The sequence below is a fragment of the Rhagoletis zephyria genome, unplaced genomic scaffold (assembly GCF_001687245.7).
Source record: "Rhagoletis zephyria isolate East Lansing unplaced genomic scaffold, Rhagoletis_zephyria_1.1 Rzeph_scaffold_03267, whole genome shotgun sequence".
NCBI classification, from domain to species: domain Eukaryota; kingdom Metazoa; phylum Arthropoda; class Insecta; order Diptera; family Tephritidae; genus Rhagoletis; species Rhagoletis zephyria.
Window position 1 is genome coordinate 14873 of NW_016160350.1, and position 22858 is coordinate 37730.

Consider the following 22858-nt stretch of genomic DNA (forward strand, 5'->3'; position numbering starts at 1 on the left):
TGGAAAATTTAAAACCTAAATTTAACGATGGGTCAGCTAGGTTTACGTAAACCTAGCTGACCCACACATTTTTGCGAATTTCTTGGAAACTAAAGGAACACCTAAATTAATTTTGGAGGCCCTAATTAACACCTAAAAGACACCTAATTCCTAGCTAATTTTTATTGATTTTTGGATACTTGGGTCAGCTAGGTTTATGGACGTTTCTTCAACGCCTCTAAAACTAATTAAGTAGCTCCATTGGTTTCCTAGAAATTCGCAAAAATGTGTGGGTCAGCTAGGCTTACGTAAAACGTAAAGCGTATCCAATAAAATAATATACTCCGCTTAACTTTATCTCAACTTTATTCTTCAACTCCATAAAAGTGTCTGTCTTTCTAGAGATTACAATCAGTCATCGCCCATATAATATTAGGCAGTTCACAACATTTAATATAACTATGCTATGCTATATGCTATAAGCTATGTTCACAACATGTTCTATAACTTAAGCTATGTTCACAACATCTCCCCTTTTCTAGTTTTTTATTTTATTTTTTCATATGTTATCTTCTCGAGTAATATAGAACCACATAACGTTTATCAAACATACATAGTCTTTAAGATAATTTGTTTTTTTTTTTTAGTACGATCCGATCTAGTTATTACAGGGTGGCTACGCATATTTACATCTGTCTCATAATTATTTACAGCATTCACAGAGTTATTATTGTCATTACACCCATTAGATTGATTCAAATTACAATTTGTATTATGATGAGTGTTCAAAACTCTTCGTGCGGGCTCTTCAATTGGTATATCTAAAATTTGTACCTTTAGATAGACTTTTCCGATTACGAGTTATAATAATATTCTGCTCTGTTTGTACTTTGTAAGATCTTGGATTTTGGTGTTTACCGATAATTATGCCACTTTGATGCGGCAAGCCCTTTTTCCCTGCACCATGAATCTTAACTTTGTCTCCCACGTTAAATTCTTTAAGAGTTTTTGAACCTTTATCATAATATAACTTTTGCCTCTTTTGACGTTCATATAAATTGTTACTAAAATTATCTGACTCTACTTTGCCTTCACTGATATCCGGTATTACATTTCTTATTTTTCCACAATACATTAATTCAGCTGGCGTAGTGCCACTGTTATCTATAGGCATATTTCTTAATTGCAACAATACCATTTCCTTATCCTTCCCCTCCTGAATAATCTTTTCCAAAATGTTTTTGAGAGTTTGAATGTGTCTCTCCGCTAACCCATTCGATTGATGATGTTTTGGGGAAGTTATCTCATGTTTGAAGCCCCACTATTCTGCAAATTTCCTAAAATCAACGCTGGTATACTGAGACCCTGAATCTGAATACAGAACTTTCGGTACTCCATATCGTGCGACAAATTATTTTAAAGCTTGAATCGTAGTCTGCTGTTAAGTCATCTAAATGTTTCATATCAATAAATTTTCTATAGGTATCCACGGTTATTATATATTTTATGTCTTGGTATCGTTTTTTCAATCATAGGTTCTTTACTATTGTGTTTTAGATAGCTACAACAAATATCGCACTTGCTTACGAGATCATCAATCTGTTTTGACATACCTATCCAAAATATTGTTTTCCTAGCTAACATTTTACATTTTTCTTTACCAAAGTGTGCGTAATGTATTTTTGAAAGCATTGCTTTTCTCATTGACCTTAGCACAACAATACAGGTACCTTTTAATAATATTCCATTACATTATGATAGGTCTTCTTTGAACGAAAAATATGGTTTTACAGTTTCAGATACATTGTACTTGTTATCAGGCCATCCCTTTCTTACATTTTTTAAAACTTGTAGCTTTTGGTCTTTACCTGTTTCCATTTTGAATTCCTTTAATCTCACATCAGATACACTTAAATGTTTCTCACTCATCATTACACAGCTTCAATTTATTCTTCCTCAGATGATTCTGTATTTTTTAAATAACTTCTACTTAAATGATCAGCAATAATAAATTTTTTATTTTTTTTATTTTATTTTATTATTAAAAAAATATAAAAAAAATAAAAAAAAATTGTATAAGTTTAAACTCAATGCAGCCCTTCAAACCTAGTATTGGTACAGTTTTACCATAAAAAATTTGAAATTCAACTTGTTTTTCAACATTACCAATTCTGCACCTTAAAATTACTTTCCCCATTGTGTTCATTCTTTCTTGACTGTAGTTCTTTAATACCACATTCGATTTTAAACATTTGTTTATACCTAACTTTTTACAAACGTCAATAGGAATTATATTGCATTGAGCTCCCGAGTCAATCTTAAACGAAATCCGCTTCTCAGAACCTACCATATATACGTCTTGCACCCATTCTTCTTGTGCATTAACCGCATCAATACTAATCCGGTCACAAAACAAATCTTCAATATTACCTTCCTGCTCGTCGCTCGCATCGACTATCTTGATTGATCGCTTGTTACACCTGCTGGCGAAGTGTCCTTTCGTTCCACAACTTCTACACTCATTGCCGTATGCTGGACAACTGTTGTATCGATGATTGTAACCGCAACATTTACATATGTATGTCCTTTGAACCACCTGATTCCCTCGTTGTTGCACGTGGTGTCGATTTTGAAGACGATGTTGTTGCTTTTTTGTGCTTTTCTCTGTCATTGCTTGCTTTCATTTTATACGTGCCGCCATTTTGCTTTCTTATGCTGGAAACTTCCTTCTGTGCCTCGAACTTTTTTACATTTTGTTCGGATAAATCCGCGCTATTACATATTTTTACCGTTTTTTTCTAGTGTCAGGTCTCCTTCACTCGGTTGTCTTGTATACCCGCTACAATGCGGTCTCTTATTATTCGTTCCTTTAGCGCGCCAAAATTGCAATCCGCGCTTAGCTTTCTTAATTCCGTTATGTACGCATCGAACGTTTCACAAACTTCTTGGTTACGCGTGAAAAATACATGCGAACCTACGCTTTCATTTTTCATCGGAACAAAATATTCTTCGAATCTTTTAAGTACTGAGTCGTAGCACTTTTTTTCGTCCTCTGTCAATCCCAGTGTGTTAAATACTTCAACACATGCTTCGCCAATACAGTACAGCAACAGTGCACTTTGCCTGCACTTTGTCGGCCATTTTGTTCGTGCCCGATTCTATAAATTTCGAAAAGTTGCTTCCACCTTGTACAGCTTTCCGAGGTCAACTTCTGCAAATTCCCTGGGAGTTTTAATCCCATATGACGCAGACGTCGTCGTGATCGTCGTGGTTTACGTAAGCCTAGCTGACCCATCTTCAAATTTTGGTTTTACATTTTTCAAATATTTGCTGGCATAGGTGTCTTTTAGGTGTTCTTCAACGCCACTAAAACTTTAAATTTAGGTTTTAAAATTTCCAAATATATGCTGGAATTAGGTGTCTTTTAGGTGTTCTTCAACGCCACTAAAACTATTTTAATAGCTCCATGGGTTTCCGAAAAATTCGGAAAAATGTGTTTTTCAGCTAGCTTAGCGCTGTTAACGTAGCTGAACATTCTTTAAATTTTTGTTATAAATTTTCGAAATACATACAGTATCGGTCATATCTATAGCACGCCATTTCAAAGTGATATTGTGTGCCGCTTATGTTTATTTATTTATTTTTAAGAATTTTCAATTAAAATAGAGTTCATTCTCAAACAATAAATACCCAATATAAACCCAAGTTTAACAATTTGTAGAAAACTACAAAAAAGTGCAACAAATTTTCACCTAAATTTCAAACCTTTTTCTCGGAAGTGTTAGAATTTTTTTGAGTATACAGTTTTTTAGCCCCTTCAATTTTAGTCCGATAATGTGCAAGTTTCAAGTAGCTAAAAGTTACCGTTGATTTTTTAGATTTTTTTTCGCCAAAGGTGTTGCGGATTTCTTCCATATACAAATAAATTGAGTTTATTCATTATATGGAAGGCAATGCGACAAAAAATTCTAAAAAATGAACGGTAATTTGTAGGCACTTGAAATTTGCACATTTTCAGACTAAAATTGAAGGGGCTAAAAAACTGTGTACTCAAAAAAATTCTAACACTTCCGAGAAAAGAGTTGAAATTTAGGTGAAAGTTTGTTGCACTTTTTTGTAGTGTTCTACTAGTTGTTAAACTTGGGTTTATATGGGGTTTGTTTGAGAATGAACTATATATTAATTGAAAATTCTTAAAAATAAATAAATAAACATAAGCGGCACACAATATCACTTTGAAATGGCGTGCTATAGATATGACCGATACTGTATATGCAGGAATTAGGTGTTCTTCAACGCCACTAAAACTAATTTAGTAGCTCCATTGGTTTCCTACGTACGGTTCCTTGCGTAATCTTTAAATTTAGGTTTTAAATTTTCCAAATATATGCTGGAATTAGGTGTCTTTTAGGTGTTCTTCAACGCCACTAAAACTAAATTAGTAGCACCATTGGTTTCCGAGAAATTCACAACAGGGTGTTAGCGCTGTTAACCTAGCTGAACAATCTTTAAATTTTTGTTTTAAATTTACGAAATTGATTATTGATTATTATTATTATTATTATTATTATTATTGATTATTATTATTATTGATTTTTGGCGACTTGGGTCAGCTAGGTTTACGGACGTGATTTATGGAGAATTTCATTGGCCTTCATTTGCCGTATTTTATATTAAGATTTATTTATTTATTTGTTTATGAAGTCTAACAACAGGATGTTCTTACAGACTACACATATTAGAAAAAATTACATATTATAAAATATTATTGAGATTACTTAAATAAGATTCAAGCCGATTTCGGAAAATACCCTTTGGCATAGAGAGATTACGAGAAATTGGTTCGTAAGATTAACGGTATTAAAAGGAACCAATTTTTGCTTTAAGCTGAATAACGGTAAATTGCAATTATCTCGAAAACGTATCCATTGAAAAAAATTTTAACTCGATTTTCGGAATCACCGAGCAATTATACATAGGAATTGGATAGTGGCATCCATTGAACATTTTTGCTGTAAACCAGTGTAATTATAGAGCAATATTTAATTTTATTTCTTATAATCGTTATGGTCTCTGCTTTAGACACTAAACAAGGCGCGATGCTTTGAAATGCTTTGCTTCAAAAATGTCGCCGAAGAAAGACGAGTGAACCTAGTTGACACGAAGAAAGACGTATAAACATAGAATCGTACCTGTATCTAATATTTTGTTAATGTGTTTTAAAAAATATAGACAACTAGAAATCATTAAATGTATTTTCCTTTTTAACTGTTGCATGTTAGTTATTTAAATTCAAGAAGCCCGCAGACAAGATCAAAATAGCGAAGCACTTCCACGGTTCTAAAATCATTTTAATCATTATTTTGCAGGAAAAATGTTAAGGTTAAGATTTTATGACGGCTAACAAGTCTTGTGAATCCACCACATACCTTCGAAATTTACACTGCCTTATTGCAACGCAAATGAAAAATTCTTGTTTATACGTAGCAACAAAATGTTTTTCACTTAAACTTAAATAAAATTTAAAGTTTTATATTTAATTTTTATTTTATATTTTTTCTTCCACTGAGAAAGCATTATTTTTGACTGAAAAAATATTGATGAAAATATATTAATTACTAGCAAATACCCGGCGCACTTCCCTGCGCCTTAAACGTATTCTTGTACTGTTTTATATCCGTATTGTAATATTTTATTTAATTTATCAATTTAATTGTGTACAATTTTTCAAACAGGTGACAACCCTCCTCAAAAATATTTTCAGCAGTAAACTTTCCTAAACCTCTTCAGTTTGATATCCTTATTGCAATATTCAATTTATCTTTTCAATAAAATTAAATTAAAATTTTCAAACAGGTGGCGACCTTCAAATAAAATATTTTCGGCTATGAGCATTCTTAATACTATGCTCATGTTGAGCCATTAACTCGACTTTATGGGCCATTTTGGAGTTAAACGTTAAACACTACTCATTAACTCGGAGTTTGCCATACAAATAATATAAATAATTTTCGTTTAACTGGCCTCAAACACCACTTTTATTTGGAGTTAAAGCGAAAGCAACCCTTTTTTTACCGAATTTGGTTTGTGTCGTTGATAATCCAAACCTGCAACCAACTGGCCGACAGTTAGCCTGTTTCCGCACTGCAGCATTTAATCATAAATAGTGCGAGGTCGTTCCGTGCACATAAGTGTAGAATATCAATAATCTAGCTATGCAAAAAACAAAAATGTGGCTCGATAGAACTTTTTGTGCTGACTTCAACCCTACCAAAATTATCTGGCGGAAGTAAAAAAAGAAGATATCAATGGTTAAAGTTAATTTTTTTTTTGATTTTTTTAAATGTTAATATCTTCTGAACAGTATAACCTATTAAAAAACTAATGACGTAAAATTAAAGGTAATTAGGGGGTCTTTCACTTGGTGTTCATAATTTTCTCCTTTTTATACTATTTTTTAAGCCAGAAATACTTAATAAACACAAAATATATAAATGTATTTTTTTAAATGGCATTTATTTAAAATTTGTTTTAAAAAGGGTTATACTATATACATTAAATTAGCATCAATACTTTTGTGCCCGGTCAAATAGTTTCCGAGATATAATTATAAAAAATGAAAAAGTTTAACTTTAACCTCTTTTATTGGCTTTGGTTTTTATTTGTGCCAAATAATATTAGTATGGTTGAAATCAGCATGAAAAGTTCTATCGAGTCACATTTTTTAGTTATTTTTGGCTAAACGGTTGGTATCCTACATTGATTTGCTTGACCTTATTTTGTCGGTCCAAACAGGAATCTCGATTTACTGTTGTTGGGTAGCTCGTTTCCAATGGGATGGTGACAAGAAAGTGGCAGACTTACGTTTTGATGATTTTGGGATAATCGGCGAATGGGGGTCCAATTGCTGTCAAATGAATAGACCAGGTTTTGCATTCACAACTTCTTTATTTTCCCCTGCACAATTTGGTTGGGGATTCGCCGGAAGAAATGTGACGGAACCCTTTGCCTTTGACTGAACCAGATACAAGATAAAAAAAAAAAAAAAACTGCAAACGAATAGCACGATTAAATTCTGTTACCGCCTCGAACACTTTGCACACTTACGGCTTTTTACTGATAGCCTTTTTCCTTATGTTTGGGCTCAGTCGATTTCCCTTTATTAGATATGGGTGAATATCGACTAACTGAATGTCGCCAGCTTTTAACCCAGTTTAATTATTTGGTTAAGATTACTTCCGTTCTTGCGAGGGCTGATGCGTGTGGTTCGCTCCGTGTCCAATTCGGGAAAGGAAGAATATTTCCCTAGCCTCGTGGTATGTGACCACCGATTCTTTTATCGTGTGTAAGTGTGGGCGTTTCCCTATTGTCACTGTCAATTCGTGCCTATGCCGATATGATGGTTCGTGTCTTGGATAACATTGGTTACGTACATTCATCTGGCAATCCCCCCCATTTTGAAGTTTAGCTTTGACAGTTTTGTTATGTTTACATTTCTCATGAGTGTTCTTATGTCTATTATTTGGCCACTAAAAATAATAGATCAACATCACGGCTACTTCCCACTATTTCTGTCTAAACCCTGGAGTACGGGAACAGGCTAAATGCGAATAAGAAAAAGTTATCAAACAAATGTCAAATTAAACTCTGAGTTTCTTTAACACCCCAATGAGAACACTCGACAATTGTTCAGAAACTGAAAACGTTAAACTCGAGTTAATATTTTAACGTGAACATAGCATAAACGTCTTCCTTTTGACAGCCTTATTGCAATATTTGCCTTATCTTATCTATTTACTTAAACAGCAATTTTTAAACATGTTGCAACGCTAATTTTTTTTCTAATGTTTTATGTTAGAACTCTAGCAATACATCGGTGAAAACTGCAGTAAATTCCATGCAGTAATTTTCTAGTTATGCACGTACAAACATACCGACAGACAGACAGACAAATATTCTATAAATTGTTGATTAGGCTTCTGTTGCTCCAATAAGGACTTCCCCCCGCCCCCATGTTAATTTTTCTTTAAGCAGGCAGGTTGTTCAATTCACTTCCGTGTCATTTTCAACCCCTGCCAATTTGACTTCAAAGCGAATTAGATTGAAATTCACTCGAAAGTGAATTGCAGAACCTGCGTGTATATCTATAATGAACAGATTTCGGCCTGTTCCAATTTTATTATATGTATAGAATTATTGACTTTTGAAAAAAGCGTAACAGTTAGGGTCCCTGATATTGACTGTATTATAGAAGTATTGCTTTAGTCCGTTTTTTCCTTTTCTTTGTTTAAGAAAAGCAGATATTTACGTATGTAAATGTATGTATATTCATACCATTTTAAATATGTTCAGATTTTATATGCATGAGTATGCATGCATTTACCTACTAACACAAGCAAATATTTTTTTGTTTGTTCCGACTTCCTTCTTCCTATTGGCAAGCATCTGTGCATTTCAAGATCATTTTTATTAGGACGGTTATAGAGTATGAGGCATACATAGATAGATAGGCAAGTATGTATGTATGTATGTAAATATCCCACTGGGAAAATAGGTAAGCACCTTGCGAGGTAAGCCATGTTTTCTTTCAGTTTTTAGTACCAAAATTGTCATCATGGCCAATGTCATCTACTAGTAAAGGGCAAAATGAACACCTCCGAAGACACATTACGTTGTCAGTTGCAAAATAACGTGCAGCCGAAGTTATTTCCAAGCACCGAACTACTCCGAGCGACTGCTCTGCATTACACGTAACTTACTTTGTAAAGCGGCTCAGAAGTATGTCTGATACCAAATGTACATTCTAAATTCCTACTTACATAAGGCGGCCATGCCTTTGTAAAAGTAAGGGACGTTCGGCAGGGAAATGGTAATGACTGCCAGGTGAAGAGTAAGTTGCTAATAAGGTATTATTACGTGCTCCTAATTCCCACTGGGATATCACTGATAATTGTATGGATCGAGCTTCACAATCAGTTAACGTTCTGGAAATCGATTATCGACGAAAATTTAATTAACTTGCATTGCTCTATCGCTTGATGAATACAGCGTGGCGACGAATAACTGCTACCCCGGTTTTTTTGAGAAATAAAAGGGTCCTTTATAGATTTTGCGAAAAAAGTATTTTATTGTTAATTTGCCAAAGATTTTACTTTAGTTATATTAATTAGTTATTAAATTTGAATCCTTATTTACAATTGCCAGCAGTTTAAACTTTGTGAGAAAAGTTCATTTGGCACGCAGTGTAACTTAAAAATAAATTGAATTAATTTTTTTTGTCAGGTGGCAACTTTTTTTGAAAAATAAGAAGTTATTGCTCATCCACGGCCCAAGCCCTTTAATTTGATACCCATTTTGTACAATCGAACGAAGTGTACAGATCTGATATGACGAAAATTTTTCGTGTATTATGCATTCATATGTACATACATAAACATATACATATGTACATACATAAACATATACATATGTACATACATAAACATATACATATGTACATTCATAGACATATACATATGTACATACATAAACATATACATATGTAGATTACTAAAAGAAAAACAGATCCACAATAACTGCAATCAACATATGTACGTATGTATATATTTACATACATACGCTGCGATTAGGTTATAAATATTGCGCCATCTGTTACTCAAAAGCCGAAATACACACACACACATACTTGTTGTCTCCTTCCCTCACTTAGCGCATGCACGTGATTGCAAAATGATGACGAAGTGATTTGTATGGAAAAGCTATTTATGCTCATTTATTTGAATAAAATAAACATAGAAGATATGAAAATGAAAGTTATATCTGCAAACCATGTTGCTAGAGCACTTTAAAGGTTCAAAATTGACTCCAAAATAAGCCAATATTTATCGTTCTTTCTAAGGCTGAAACCAAATTGGTTATTTACAAAAATGAATCTTTCTTTTTTTTGAAACGCCACTCTTTTCTTTGAGATCGCATCATTTGTTCTCGTACAATAAGCGTTTTCGTGAAGCTAAAAATTACAACTACAACATTTGTGCGTAGCCTCCATATCGAAACGTAAGACGTAAGTATTCTACGTCAAAATGGGGAAGATAATGGCGAACAGTTATATAATGCTTTTACGATGTAAATTTATTGCAACTCTTCCTTTAATAGTAGGGGTACCCGAAACGATTGAGCAGGATGGGATTCGGAGGCAGCTGTAAACTTATGTGGTAGATCCTAATACTTCTCTCAACTGCCGGGAGAATCACAAAGTTATTAGGGTGGTGTTCCTTAAATTTAACACCCCAATTCCGTTCTCTGCTCCTGTAGAGCACCGTGTTTCTTTTGCGGGGATAGTAAACACCCCCCGCAAAAGAATTTGGGTGATTCTAATTTTGGAAAGCTTGTTCTAATAAAATCAAACAATGTACGAAGAAATTAATGTCTATATCAATAAAATTTTGTACACTCCCCACCCAGCACTTTCTGAAATTATTGATCGTATTCTAGTCTCATAAGAAAATGGTACCCTTCCCGCGAGATTCTTCTTGACCAGTCTTTTATTATCCACTTTTCTGATCAGTTTTGACTCTTTTTCGAGTAATTTTTTAGTCCTATTTGTAAACATTTGTGAGCCTTTTTCGAGTAATTTTTCAGTCGTATTTCTAATTATTTTCGAGTCTTCCGAGTCCTTTTTCAGTCTATGTTCAAAGCGTTAATGAAATAACGAAATATTTCAAAATTACCCTTCTGGATAAAAATAATTGACACAGAGAACTTTTCACAATGTGCAAAGTTTTTTATTCCAATTTTTTTTCGCTAATTTTCTATAAAAAAGTATAGCTCATATTACAACAAAAACATAAAAATAAAATGTCTAAGGTACATAACTATATGCAGAACTCAGAAAAATTCAATGAATTTGCAACTTTTTAAAAAGATTTTCAATAAAGTGCAAGTTCCAAGTTGCGAAAAAATCGCGTTGATTTTTGGCAATTTTTTTCTGACAGTGTCTTGCATAAAAAAATGGCAATCTTTGTATGGAAGACACTGTCAGAAAAAAATTTAAAAAAATCGCGTTGAAAAAATGGAACTGTGTTAAATTTTCCTGATTTTTGCACATTTTATCTTTATGTTTTTGTTGTAATATTATGAGCTATGTTTTTATAAAAAATTACTTTTGTTTGGTTTCTTCGCCGTGTGTAGTTGCAATGATCTAGTTTGTTTTCGTTTTTCCAACCTGTCTTTAGCATGCACAAAATGCTTTTTTGTAGCACACCGTTTATTTCATGGTCTGTGCTTTTGAATTTAGGTGAAAAATATTATTATTAGGTCCTACTGCTTATGCATACATATATTGCAATTTTCTTACACCACGCACTTCACACCACGACTCGGTAAAACAAATGTTTTTTTTTTCATAGCAACGGAAACGATCACATTTCAATCCCCAGCATGATAGTTTGTGATTGCCCTACATTTTGTTTTTATATTTTCAATAAATCACTTTTTAAGCGTAAGGGTGAGTAGTTTTCAGGTCTTGTTTAATCGCGGAAGCGATTGCATATATGTATATGCACGAAACTCTGCACACTTATTTGTTTCTACCCCGGGAAGGTTATAGGCATACAGAAAAATGGGCAGTACTGGAAAAGGGGGGCGTGGCACCTCCCATAGACGTTAATTATTAAATTTGCTCTAACTTCGGAACTGTAAGTCACATGAACTTGAATTTTGGTATTCAAACATATCTATGGTAGATGCTTATATTAAGGTATATATAAATGAGATTGTAAAAGGGGGCGTGGCACATAACATAGGCGTGGAATTTTTAGTCAGTCATAACTTCGGAACCGTAAGTTAAGTTACATGAACGTGAAATATGGTATGCAGACATATCTATGGTAGGTGCTTGTAGTAAGGTGTATATATAAATTAGTCTGTAAAAGGGGGCGTGGCACATCCCAAAGGCGTCGAATTTTTCATCAGCTATAACTTCGGAACCATAAGTCACATGAGCTTGAAATTTGGTGTGGAGATATATCTATTGTAGGTGTAGGACTGTGAAAGGGGCGTGGCAAATCCCAAAGGCGTGCAATATTTTACCAGCGATAACTTCGGAACCATAAGTCACATAAACATGACATTTGGTATGCAGACATATCTATGGTAGGTGCTTATAGTAAGGTAGTACATATAAATGAGTTTGTAAAAGGGAGTGTAGCACTTAACATAGGCGTGAATTTTTTATTAGCCATAGCTTCGGAACCACAAGTCACAAGACCCTTTTAATTCCTTCTCACGTGGGGTGAAACCCGCGGGTAAAAGCTAGTATATTATAAAAAGCAGCCAAATCGACCTGTAAATAAATTAGATATAGGACTTCTATTTATTTTTTTTTTGGCGATAGACTTTTCGCTGCAATCGCTCATATATACATATATCGTCGATGTTTTTGCAAAATCGCACATCTACTAGTTGCAAAACCGCCTATCTAACGGCACACAAATTTTACAGGAGAGCGAAAAACCGTGTTTTCTTTGAAGGCATTGCCTTGATAGGCGGTATTTTCTCTAGCTATTATTTTACAAACGGTTTAGTAACGACTACGATTTTTATGCATAAATCTCGATGCCTGGAATTCAGAGTTACCAAATCTCTTTTTTTTGCCACAGCGACGATTTAGGCGGTTTTGAAACTGGTCGATGGGCGGTTTTGCACAAACATCGACGATATGTATGTATGTGTTCCCCTTTTTTTGTGTTAATAACATGTTTTTTATTCTTTCTTTAAGGCGAAGGAGATCCTCTCAAAGGAATCAAATGTCCAGGAGGTGAAATGTCCAGTCACAGTGTGCGGAGATGTACACGGACAGTTCCATGATTTGATGGAATTGTTCCGGATAGGTGGTAAATCGCCTGATACAAATTACTTATTTATGGGTGATTATGTTGATCGTGGCTACTATTCGGTGGAAACCGTCACTTTGCTGGTAGCATTAAAGGTTCGTTACCGAGAAAGAATTACAATTCTGCGTGGCAACCATGAATCGCGACAAATTACGCAAGTTTACGGATTCTACGATGAATGCCTGCGAAAATATGGCAATGCAAATGTTTGGAAGTACTTTACTGATTTATTTGATTACTTACCATTGACGGCATTGGTCGATGGACAAATATTTTGTTTGCATGGCGGTCTCAGTCCATCTATCGATAGTTTGGATCATATTCGTGCTTTGGATCGTCTTCAAGAGGTGCCACACGAGGGCCCCATGTGCGACCTACTATGGTCTGACCCTGACGATAGGGGCGGCTGGGGAATTTCACCACGTGGTGCCGGCTACACATTTGGTCAGGTATGTTTCAAGATTTTCTGACATGTGCATTGGGTATTTTACATATTTGTTATTTTTATACTTATGATTTATGACAGGATATTTCGGAAACGTTCAACAATACAAATGGACTGACACTGGTATCACGCGCTCATCAGTTAGTCATGGAAGGATATAATTGGTGCCATGATCGAAATGTTGTTACAATATTCTCAGCGCCAAATTATTGCTATCGCTGCGGCAATCAGGCGGCTCTAATGGAATTAGATGATTCACTGAAGTTTTCATTGTAAGTACATAGACGGTAAATAGGTGCATGCACAAAACGTGCCGATAAAAAATAGCACCTTTTGACCAGTTTTAAATATTTATGCGTTATTTGTTTAATGTTTTGTACAAAAATTTAAAAAAATTCAGCGAATGGTCACTAAAGTTTCATAAATTTTAAACAGAATTTTTATAATAATTTTAAGTGTGCCTATAAAACTGCATTAAATTTTTTTCTGACGTGGTTAAGTAATTTCTTCATACTTTATCGAACATACTTTGGATTGGATCATCAACATAAGAGACAATCGAGACTCCCTCTGGTGGTTGAGGGAGCTTTGAAATGTAAAAGATAAACAGTAATGGGGAAAGGACACCACCCTGTGGAACCCCCTGTTTTATTTTCCTCGGTTTGCTCGATTTGTCTCTAAAAGTTACTGACGAGTGACGACCACTCCGATAATTCGCCGACCACCGATTAAGTCCCTGTGGGAGAGAGGAGGCTTCTATGTCTTCTAGTAGCGTTGAATGGCTGACAGTGTCGAACGCCTTAGACAGGTGCAGCGCTACTAGAATGGTTCTCTCACAGGGGCGCTTTCGGTTTAGGCCACGAGTTATCTGGGTATTTATGGCGTTAAGTGCTTTGTTGTGCTGTGCACTTGACGGAACCCATGCTGATGCTTCGCTGGGGTCCGGTGGTTTGTAAAATACGGGAGTAGCAAGGCCTCTAGTATCTTCGCTACCGGGGAAAGGAGGGTTATCGGACGATAGGACTCTCCTTTGTTGGCTGGTTTCCCCGATGTCTGGAACGACAAGAGTGACTATTGACAGGTTGAGGACCTCCGTTAGGTACGCTACTCCCGTAGGACCCAAATTTTTCAGAATCAGCATGCATATTCCGTCGGGTCCAATGGTTTTGGAGGCTTTCGCCTTCCCGATGGCTACCCTTACCTCACCGCTGGTGAAAACAAGAGGCGCGACTTCCACAGGGTCTGTCCATAGGAACAGGGGCGTTCCCACGACAGTCGGGTCCACGTAACCGGAACGACCCAGATTTATATCTGGCCAAGGACTGTCACTCCAGCACACTCCCCAAAAACCCTTTGGGGAACTTGTATGCTGCTACAACATCAACAACATAGGGACAGGGGCGTCAGCTGAGTGGGGTTCTCATGCATGTGAAGAGGTGCCGGGGGTCATGTGGCGACTCTCCACATGCCGGGCATTGGTTGGGCACATCCTCATTGATTCTGCTCAGGTAAGAGTTTAGCCTGCTGCAATAGACAGAGCGAAGTTGGGCTATTGTAGTGCGGGTCTCTCGAGGCAGACAAAGTTCTGTCCGGTCCACGTCCGGTGGTTGTGTGCCTAGAACGGCATTCACAGGGCGGGAGTCTACATAACTCGAGACTGATTCCCTGTGAATGCCGTTCAGGGCCTGTCGGTAGGTTGACGTGTCCAGAGGTGTTTAATAAACCTCTGGACTTCGTCCGTCAGTTCGTAAAGAGGCCTCCTGACGTGCCTTGGCGAGGGCTCTTCTGCAAGCAGCTGTCTGCTGGGATGGCCACGTCTGTGGCTCCCTGCAAGGAACTGCTTGCAGAGCATTATATTATGCTCCTTGGCTGGGAGCATCTGGGCCTCGTCATTGTAGGTGGTGTTTGGCAGTTTGTGCAGCCTTTTGGTCACTCGACGTTTGGCTTTATCCACCGGAAGATGCAAGATGAACTGGCGGCTAAAATAGCTAGCGCATCGCTCCGGGTCCGACGAAGCGTTTTCACTAAAGTCTATTTCAACTCTGTCGTCACACTTCGTCGTGTTGGACAATGACCTCACGGTCAGAGGCGAAGTTGCAGTTCTTCAGATGCTCTTCCCATTTCTTCCTTATGTACGTTCACAAATTGACGAATCTCCTTGATCGGCCTGACGAAGGTTGTCGCGCTCATCGGCTAGGACAGCCGCTTCTGCAGGAAAATTCGGACGAGGGTCCGAGATGCATTCCGCTGGGATGCAGCGGGCTGCAGCAGCAGTGACAACCCTGCGGAATTTACGTTCACCAACGTGAATGTCGGTTGGTATGGGTAGTGCAGCGAAGGCGTTCAGTAACATCCGCGAAGCCTTTCCAATCAGCTTTAGAAAAGTTGACATATGTCCGGTGATCCGCAGAAGCAAAGTCGGCTGGTTTATCAGTCGAGATGTTTATGGGTAGATGGTCTGATGCTAAAGTCAGGATAGGTCGCCATGATACGCTGTTTATTAGACCGGCGCTGACTTTTGTTAGATCTGGCGAGCTGCAGCAGCTGCCCATAATCCTAGTGGGTGCGTCGTCGTTCATTGTGCAGAATGTCGAATCGTCTTAAGTCTAGGTGACATGAATATACGTGCCGCATATTTTGCCGACATGACGTAGGGTTGCCTATTTACACGGGACTTAAATTTTAAGAAAACTTCATACATACCTTTCATTAAAGTGCTGTATCTTAATGAAAAAATGTATTTCTTCCGTCTTATTATGGGCTTTAATTGTACATTTTTCGCATTAATGTGCAACGTATAAAAAAACAAAAAAAAATAAGTAAACAGTTTTCTTTTTGATTTTATTTTGATTATAACATTTTTAAAAATTTTTATTTTTAAATAAAAACATTGCCTATAATGTCAACTTTAAGTACCCAAATGGGCGTAATGGGATACTTATGTGTATGGACTCTAGATCGTCTAACGCTCGAGCAATATGATAAATAGGCATTGAAATTTTATAAAATTATATATTTTTGAAAGAGGAAAGGTGTGTAAAAAACAAAAACAGTATGAATAAATCATATTATCCTTACTAAAGGTCTGAATCATGAAAATCCCTTCAAGAAAATGGCAGAATTGAACTTTGGTGCAAGTTCACATGGGAAATCTTGCGACGTGATTGGAGGAAATTTTAAGAGACTAGCACCTAGAGCAAGTCTTCAAATCCTGATGTTACAACAAATTCGTACACCCGAAGCCCTCTACCAATGGGGTGCTGTATGTTTCCAATTGGATGCCTGTAAAACATAACTGCAACTAACTTTTCAGTGGACTTTATTTCGACTATGACTACGTGCCAATTACGTTAATCCTATTTTAAGCTAGTTTAAAAGGTTAAATTACATCAAGTTAGGGAATTTCATATCCTTATTTAACGAATCTTTAAATCAATAAATATTTTTTTTCTTTTTAGTTCTTATTGTAATAAAAGCGTGTTGTTGGTTTTTTTTTTAACTAAACTTTTATTACTCATTAGGTTTATTTTTTTACACACCTTTCCTTTTTCTTATTTTAATAAAAGGACTAACCTTGAAGCTATTATTGGAGGTCTAATATTATTTTGCAATGAGTGTTGTTGATGTTGATGTTGTTGATGTGTCTGTTTCATTGCTAAAAAATATTAGACCTCCACTGATAGCTTCAAGGTAAGTCTTTTTATTAAAACAAGAAAAAGGAAATACACAACTTTCCTAAAAACAAACCTAATGAGCAATAAAATTATAGTTTAAAAAACCAACAATACGCTTTTATTACAATAAGAACTAAAAAGAAAAAAATTATTTATTGATTTAAAGATTCGTTAAATAAGGATATGAAGTCCCCTAACTTGATGTTATTTAACCTTTAACCTTTTAAACTAGCTTAAATAGGATTAAAGTAAATGGCACGTAGTCATAGTCGAAATAAAGTCCACTGAAAAGTTAGTTGCAGTTATTTTTTACAGGCATCCCATTGGTAGAGGGCTTCGAGTGTACGAATTTGTTGTAACAACAGGAGTTGAAGACTTGCTCTAGCTGCTAGTCTCTTAAAATTTCCTCCAATCACGTCGCAAGATTTCCCATGTGAACTTGCACCAAAGTTCAATTCTGCCATTTTCTGGGATTTTCATGATTCCAATCAGGTCGTAGGCAGATTTCCTTGAAGGGATTTTCATGATTTCAAACCTTTAGTAAAGTTAATTATAAAGTCATTTATTCATATTATTTTTGTTTTTTAGACACCTTTCCTCTTTCAAAAATATATAATTTTATAAAATTTCAATGTCTATTTATCATATTGCTCGAGCGTTAGACGATCTAGAGTCCATACACATAAGTATCCCATTACGCCCATTTGGGTTCTTAAAGTTGACATTATAGACAATGTTTTTATGTAAAAATACAAATTTTTAAAAATGCTATAATCAAAAAAAATCAAAAAGAAATATGTTTACTTAATTTGTTTTTTTTTTTTGTTTTTTATACGTTGCACATTAATGTAAAAAATTTACAATTAAAGCCCATAACAAGACGGAAGAAATACATTTTTTTCATTAAGTTTCGTTAAAAGGTTTCCAAGATACAGCACTTTAAAGAAAGGTATGTATGACGTTTTGTCGGCCGCTGTGGTGTAGTGGTAAGCAGTGCGCGCTTCCACTCCGCAACGCCTGGGTCCAAGCCCTGGTCAACGCAACATCGCAAAAAAATATAGAAAAAGGTTTTTTCTTAACAGTGGTCGTCCCTCGGTTGGCAATGGCAAACCTCCGAGTGTATTTCTGCCATGAAAAACAGCTTCTCATAAAAATACAATCGCCGTTCGGAGTCGGCGTAAAACTGTAGTCCCTCCGTGTAAATAGACAACCCTACGTCATATCGGCAAAATATGCTGCACGTATATTCATGTCACCTAGACCTTCAATCTCTTCAACTTTCATCCAAATCCTGAGATGTCGCGCACAGAGGTGGGCGCGGTGACATGAAATGCCTTATAGTACAGTTCAATATCAGTGCTGTTCAAAAAAACTGTATTGAACTGTACTATGGATTGGATAACATAGTACTGTTCAATATACAATTCAGCGCTGTTCAAAAACCCTAAATGCATTTAGTTTAATAATTTAGTTTGTTAATGCTTCTCCGTTGTTAGCTCCCAAATACAAAAGGAGACATCATTTTTTTTTTAACTTAATTTCTTTAACTTTTTTTATTCTCATCTTCTCACTTGGCCCCTGTAGATAATTTCAGGAGTTAAAAGCCCTTCCCAAGGGCCTTCCTGAAAGTAAAGGGGCTTTAAACTGTTCAGCCATGCATGGGCTTTTAGAATGGCTAAACTTAAGAAGGCATTCCTAAGTTGTTTTCTGGGGCGTTTAATATATTTATTGGGTTTGAATTTTTTCTAACAAAACGTTTTCTTTCTCTATTACAGCCTACAATTTGACCCAGCACCTCGTCGTGGTGAACCTCACGTTACACGAAGAACACCAGATTATTTCCTATAAGAGAATTCTTCACACATTTACATATATTATACAAACATTTATATAAATGCAAAAAACAACAGAAAAACAACAAATACAAAATTATTTATATAAATTAAACTCCAACCATACGAAATGATGGAAACAATAAAAACTAAGTAAAGTGAATGTAGTTGAAGTGAAAGGATATAACTGGAAAGTATAACACCACAGCTATCAGCAACGATAAATATTTGCTTGCCGAAATAGGAGCGGCACTAACAAGATATCTTGTAATATAACATCAGATAAAAAAAAAACATAGAAGTATGTTTATTTACTGGCTTTAGTTATGGCTTGCAAAAGGCAGTCAAATACGAGAAAATTTGTTAAGGGCAAATCTAAAGGACAACATACATAGTCCACTCTTTAGTTAAATTTATAAAAGATCCGCTGGTACAGACTCACACCCAATTATCAATTAACCATAACAACTAACGCGACGTGATCAGCGCTAAAGAGAGGCACGCGGAGGATAAAAAAATAAATTTAATCAAATATTCATACAAAAAACCCTAAGTAATGCAATGAAGCCGATAATACACATAGAATACAACAATTAATAACATAAATTATAATTTATTACAAAAAAGTTAAATTAAAATTTGTAAGATTGAGATAACTTCTAGATATCACAACTAGACATAGCCTTGACGCCCATTTAACTTGTTCAAGGGTAAATAGGATCGTTACATTTAAAAAAATCAACAAATGCTAGCAAAAAAATCTATGCATCTTTAAAAAATTAGCTAAAACATAGCGAGGTGGCGTGGGCTTGCAATCTACAATACAATCGGAACTGGAACAGAACTGACTAGCGAACGCAAGATAAACGACAAAGAGTTTGTAGCGTGTAGGGCTTTACACAAAACACAGATGCATATAAACAAAAACTTAAAAGTAAAATAAAATTAAAAAAATACATATAAATAATGAAAACTGAGAATGAAACAAAACACAACAAAGGAAAAATAATATTTAAGTCGCTAAATTGTGAAAAAATGCAATTTATTATAATTAATATTTTATTGCTAAACCGAAAACAAAAAATAAAAATGTATTATAAAAACAATTGGAAACCCATATTTTAACTAATGAGTGTAGTGTCTGACCGAACAGTTCAATTATTGTTGCTCCAGCAGGAAATAGTCTACAAACCGACTGGTTTTTGGATCTATGCTCAGATGAGGTTCCATTGCTTAAACTTGATTATACAGAGTATGATGTTTTATGATAAACCTCGCTGCTAAATGGTACGTTTTGTCTCTTTCAAGAAATTATGACCCATTTCTGTTTCATTTGGTAAAAATTCATAGTTTTGCTAGTGGTTTCTTCACTAGGTCAAGGTTTGAGAAGGTTGGAATTCACTCGGAAGTGAATCTCAGAACCTGCCTGAAAATACAGGGTTTTGGAGCAGTCATTTCTGATCTTTAACGACTAAATGGTTCTCTGCAGCATTAATTAGCAGTTAATCTTCTTCATTGGCACTGCAACCGCACATGCGGTTTTGATAGATTTTCCAATAAAGCACGCTAAGCGTTTCTCTTTTGTGCCAACTGACGCCAATTAGAAATTCCAAAATGAAGCCAAGTCCTTTTTCATCTGGACTTCTCAACGCGGAGGCCTCCTTTTCCTCCTTTACCCGCATCGCGACGCTCTTAGAATACTTTCACGAGCTCTGGACCGTTTCTGTCCAATCGTACGACATGAATAAGACAGCTTAGCCGGTTTTTTTTTTTTAAATCGCCGCACTATGTCTATATTAGGGATGTTTCGAATGTCAAATTTTTCACATTCGCGAATGCGAATTTTAGGAACGCGAATGCGAATGTTAGGAATAACATTAAAAAAGCTATAATCAACTTAAGTCATCGTTTTTATTACTTAAAAATTTTGTAAATTAGTAGAACATCGAACGAGTGCTTAACCTTTACAAACTGTACATTAGTAGTCAAAGTTCAAAAGGGGCGTATTATATTTCAAAAAAAGTAATTTTGCTGCCCTTTCTCCCATGAGGCGATTTCCACTTAACCGNTATAATCAACTTAAGTCATCGTTTTTATTACTTAAAAATTTTGTAAATTAGTAGAACATCGAACGAGTGCTTAACCTGTACAAACTGTACATTAGTAGTCAAAGTTCAAAAGGGGCGTATTATATTTCAAAAAAAGTAATTTTGCTGCCCTTTCTCCCATGAGGCGATTTCCACTTAACCGTATATACAGCAGCTGCACTGAACAATTGCTCACTTGGAACGCTGGCGGGTGGAGCGCTCAAATATTTTCGGGCCAGATCTGTCAATTTGTCGTATTATAGTTTAGTTTTCCACCAATCGAGAGGATTTTCACCGAGATGAGCTCGTTTTTTCTTTAAAATAGGCCTTCAATTGAGCTTTAGTTTTACATTTTTCTCCAGATGCTACACCAGAGCCTTCGCTTTCGCTGGAAGATTCTAAAATTATTTCTAGGTTGCTTATAAGACTTTTAGCAGTACTTGTTGAAGACTGATCAATTTGCTTGATATACTACTTAAGTGTATTATTTCAATTTAAATATAAATTACTAATTGTAAAATTAATTTTATATATGGAAAAACCTAAATACTCAAATACCATAAAAACTAAATTAGATAATTTTTTTAAATACAATTTAAAAAATAACAATTAAAAAAAAACAAATTCCTGCTCTGGGACTCGAACCTTGCTTCTCTCGACTAGCACAGGGGATGAAATGGCAAGTAAATATTTCCTAAAAGCTAAGGAATTGTGTTTTCCTTAAACTGAGTCAAATCGTTTACTTATATTAAGGTAGCCATGTCATTGGAGCCATTTCAAGGTAATATTTCCTTAGAATAATATACTTTTTTCCTAGCTTCAAGGAATGTTTTTCTGATTGTACTTGCCAAATTTCAGGCAAATCGGACCATGACTAAGATTTTTTCGAATAGATCGGTCCCTGGTCTATCTACTGGAAAAGGTAAATTTTTTAGCCCTTCGCATGGTGGCGGCTGGAAGCTATTTATATACAAAATCGAGTCAATACACTTTTGAATTTCTGAACGTATTGAAAGTTGGTTTATGCTTCCGTTTTGAATCACAGCGAACTGGGTCAAAGCGCTTCATGCGTTGGTATAAACAAGGTATATATTTAATATGTCGCTGGCTTAAAGTGAAAAGTTGCTAAGTCCATTTTTACAAATTTTACAGAAACTTTGAATACAACTTTTTGCGTGTTTAAAGCAAAGCAAAACTCCATACGATTAAGAAGGATTCGATCGTTATTAAAAGAGTTCGTATTACTTCGTGTAAAAACCTGTAAAACTGTCAAATAACAAAATTACTCTCTTGAAAGAGAGGAGCGAAACAATAAAGGTCACCTGGAACGCGAAAACCCACTTTTCCTGTAACTACTTCGATTTTTTTTAATGTAAAGTGCCATGGAGACGATCAAATATCTTTATCAACAGTCTCGCGTTATGCTTGACAAAAAACAAGCGCACTTGCCTTCTGATCGTCGTGGTGAGCAAGTGCGCGGACAAGAAAAATTAATTGTTTGTTTAATTGACGAATTTATTTGAACGTTTGCGGGCCAATCTCATACATATGCAATGCTTGACGTATTTATTTGATTGTCTCGGTGGCGCTTAAGGTTCTGTTTTTGTTTACAAATGCAACCCTACCTATCGTTTTAAACTTTTCATGAACCTGCAGGAAGAAAAACTTCGGACTAAAACCTGCAAATTCTGACTGAGAGAGAGAGCAAGTTACTCTCACAAAAGTGGTTTGACTTGCAGGTTGTTTGGCACCTGAAACGCTTTCCTGCAAAAAAAACCTGCAAACCGTGAATATCGTGAGCACCTGGAACGCAACTAATGCTGTCAAGACAATGAAGATATACGTATTAGTTGTTAAAATTGTTCCAATGGAAAAGTATGCATGTATTAGTGAAAAAATGTGCATGTATTGCTGTTGTCATGACAGTATTGTCCGGTGTAAACCCTAA

The 22858-nt window shown here is 35.6% G+C and overlaps 1 protein-coding gene across 5 annotated transcripts in view; it reads left to right on the plus strand.

Moving 5' to 3' along the window:
- Positions 1–19744, plus strand: part of mts (protein phosphatase 2 catalytic subunit mts) — a 32708-nt gene extending 12964 nt beyond the window's left edge. For all 5 annotated transcript variants that reach the window (XM_017623615.1, XM_017623612.1, XM_017623613.1 and 2 more), the window contains 3 exons: positions 12758–13321; positions 13399–13589; positions 18767–19744. In XM_017623615.1, the coding sequence (XP_017479104.1) occupies positions 12758–13321; positions 13399–13589; positions 18767–18839 (828 nt within the window). In that variant the 3' untranslated portion in view covers positions 18840–19744. The remainder of the gene's footprint in view (positions 1–12757; positions 13322–13398; positions 13590–18766) is intronic.
- Positions 19745–22858: the final 3114 nt, after the last annotated feature.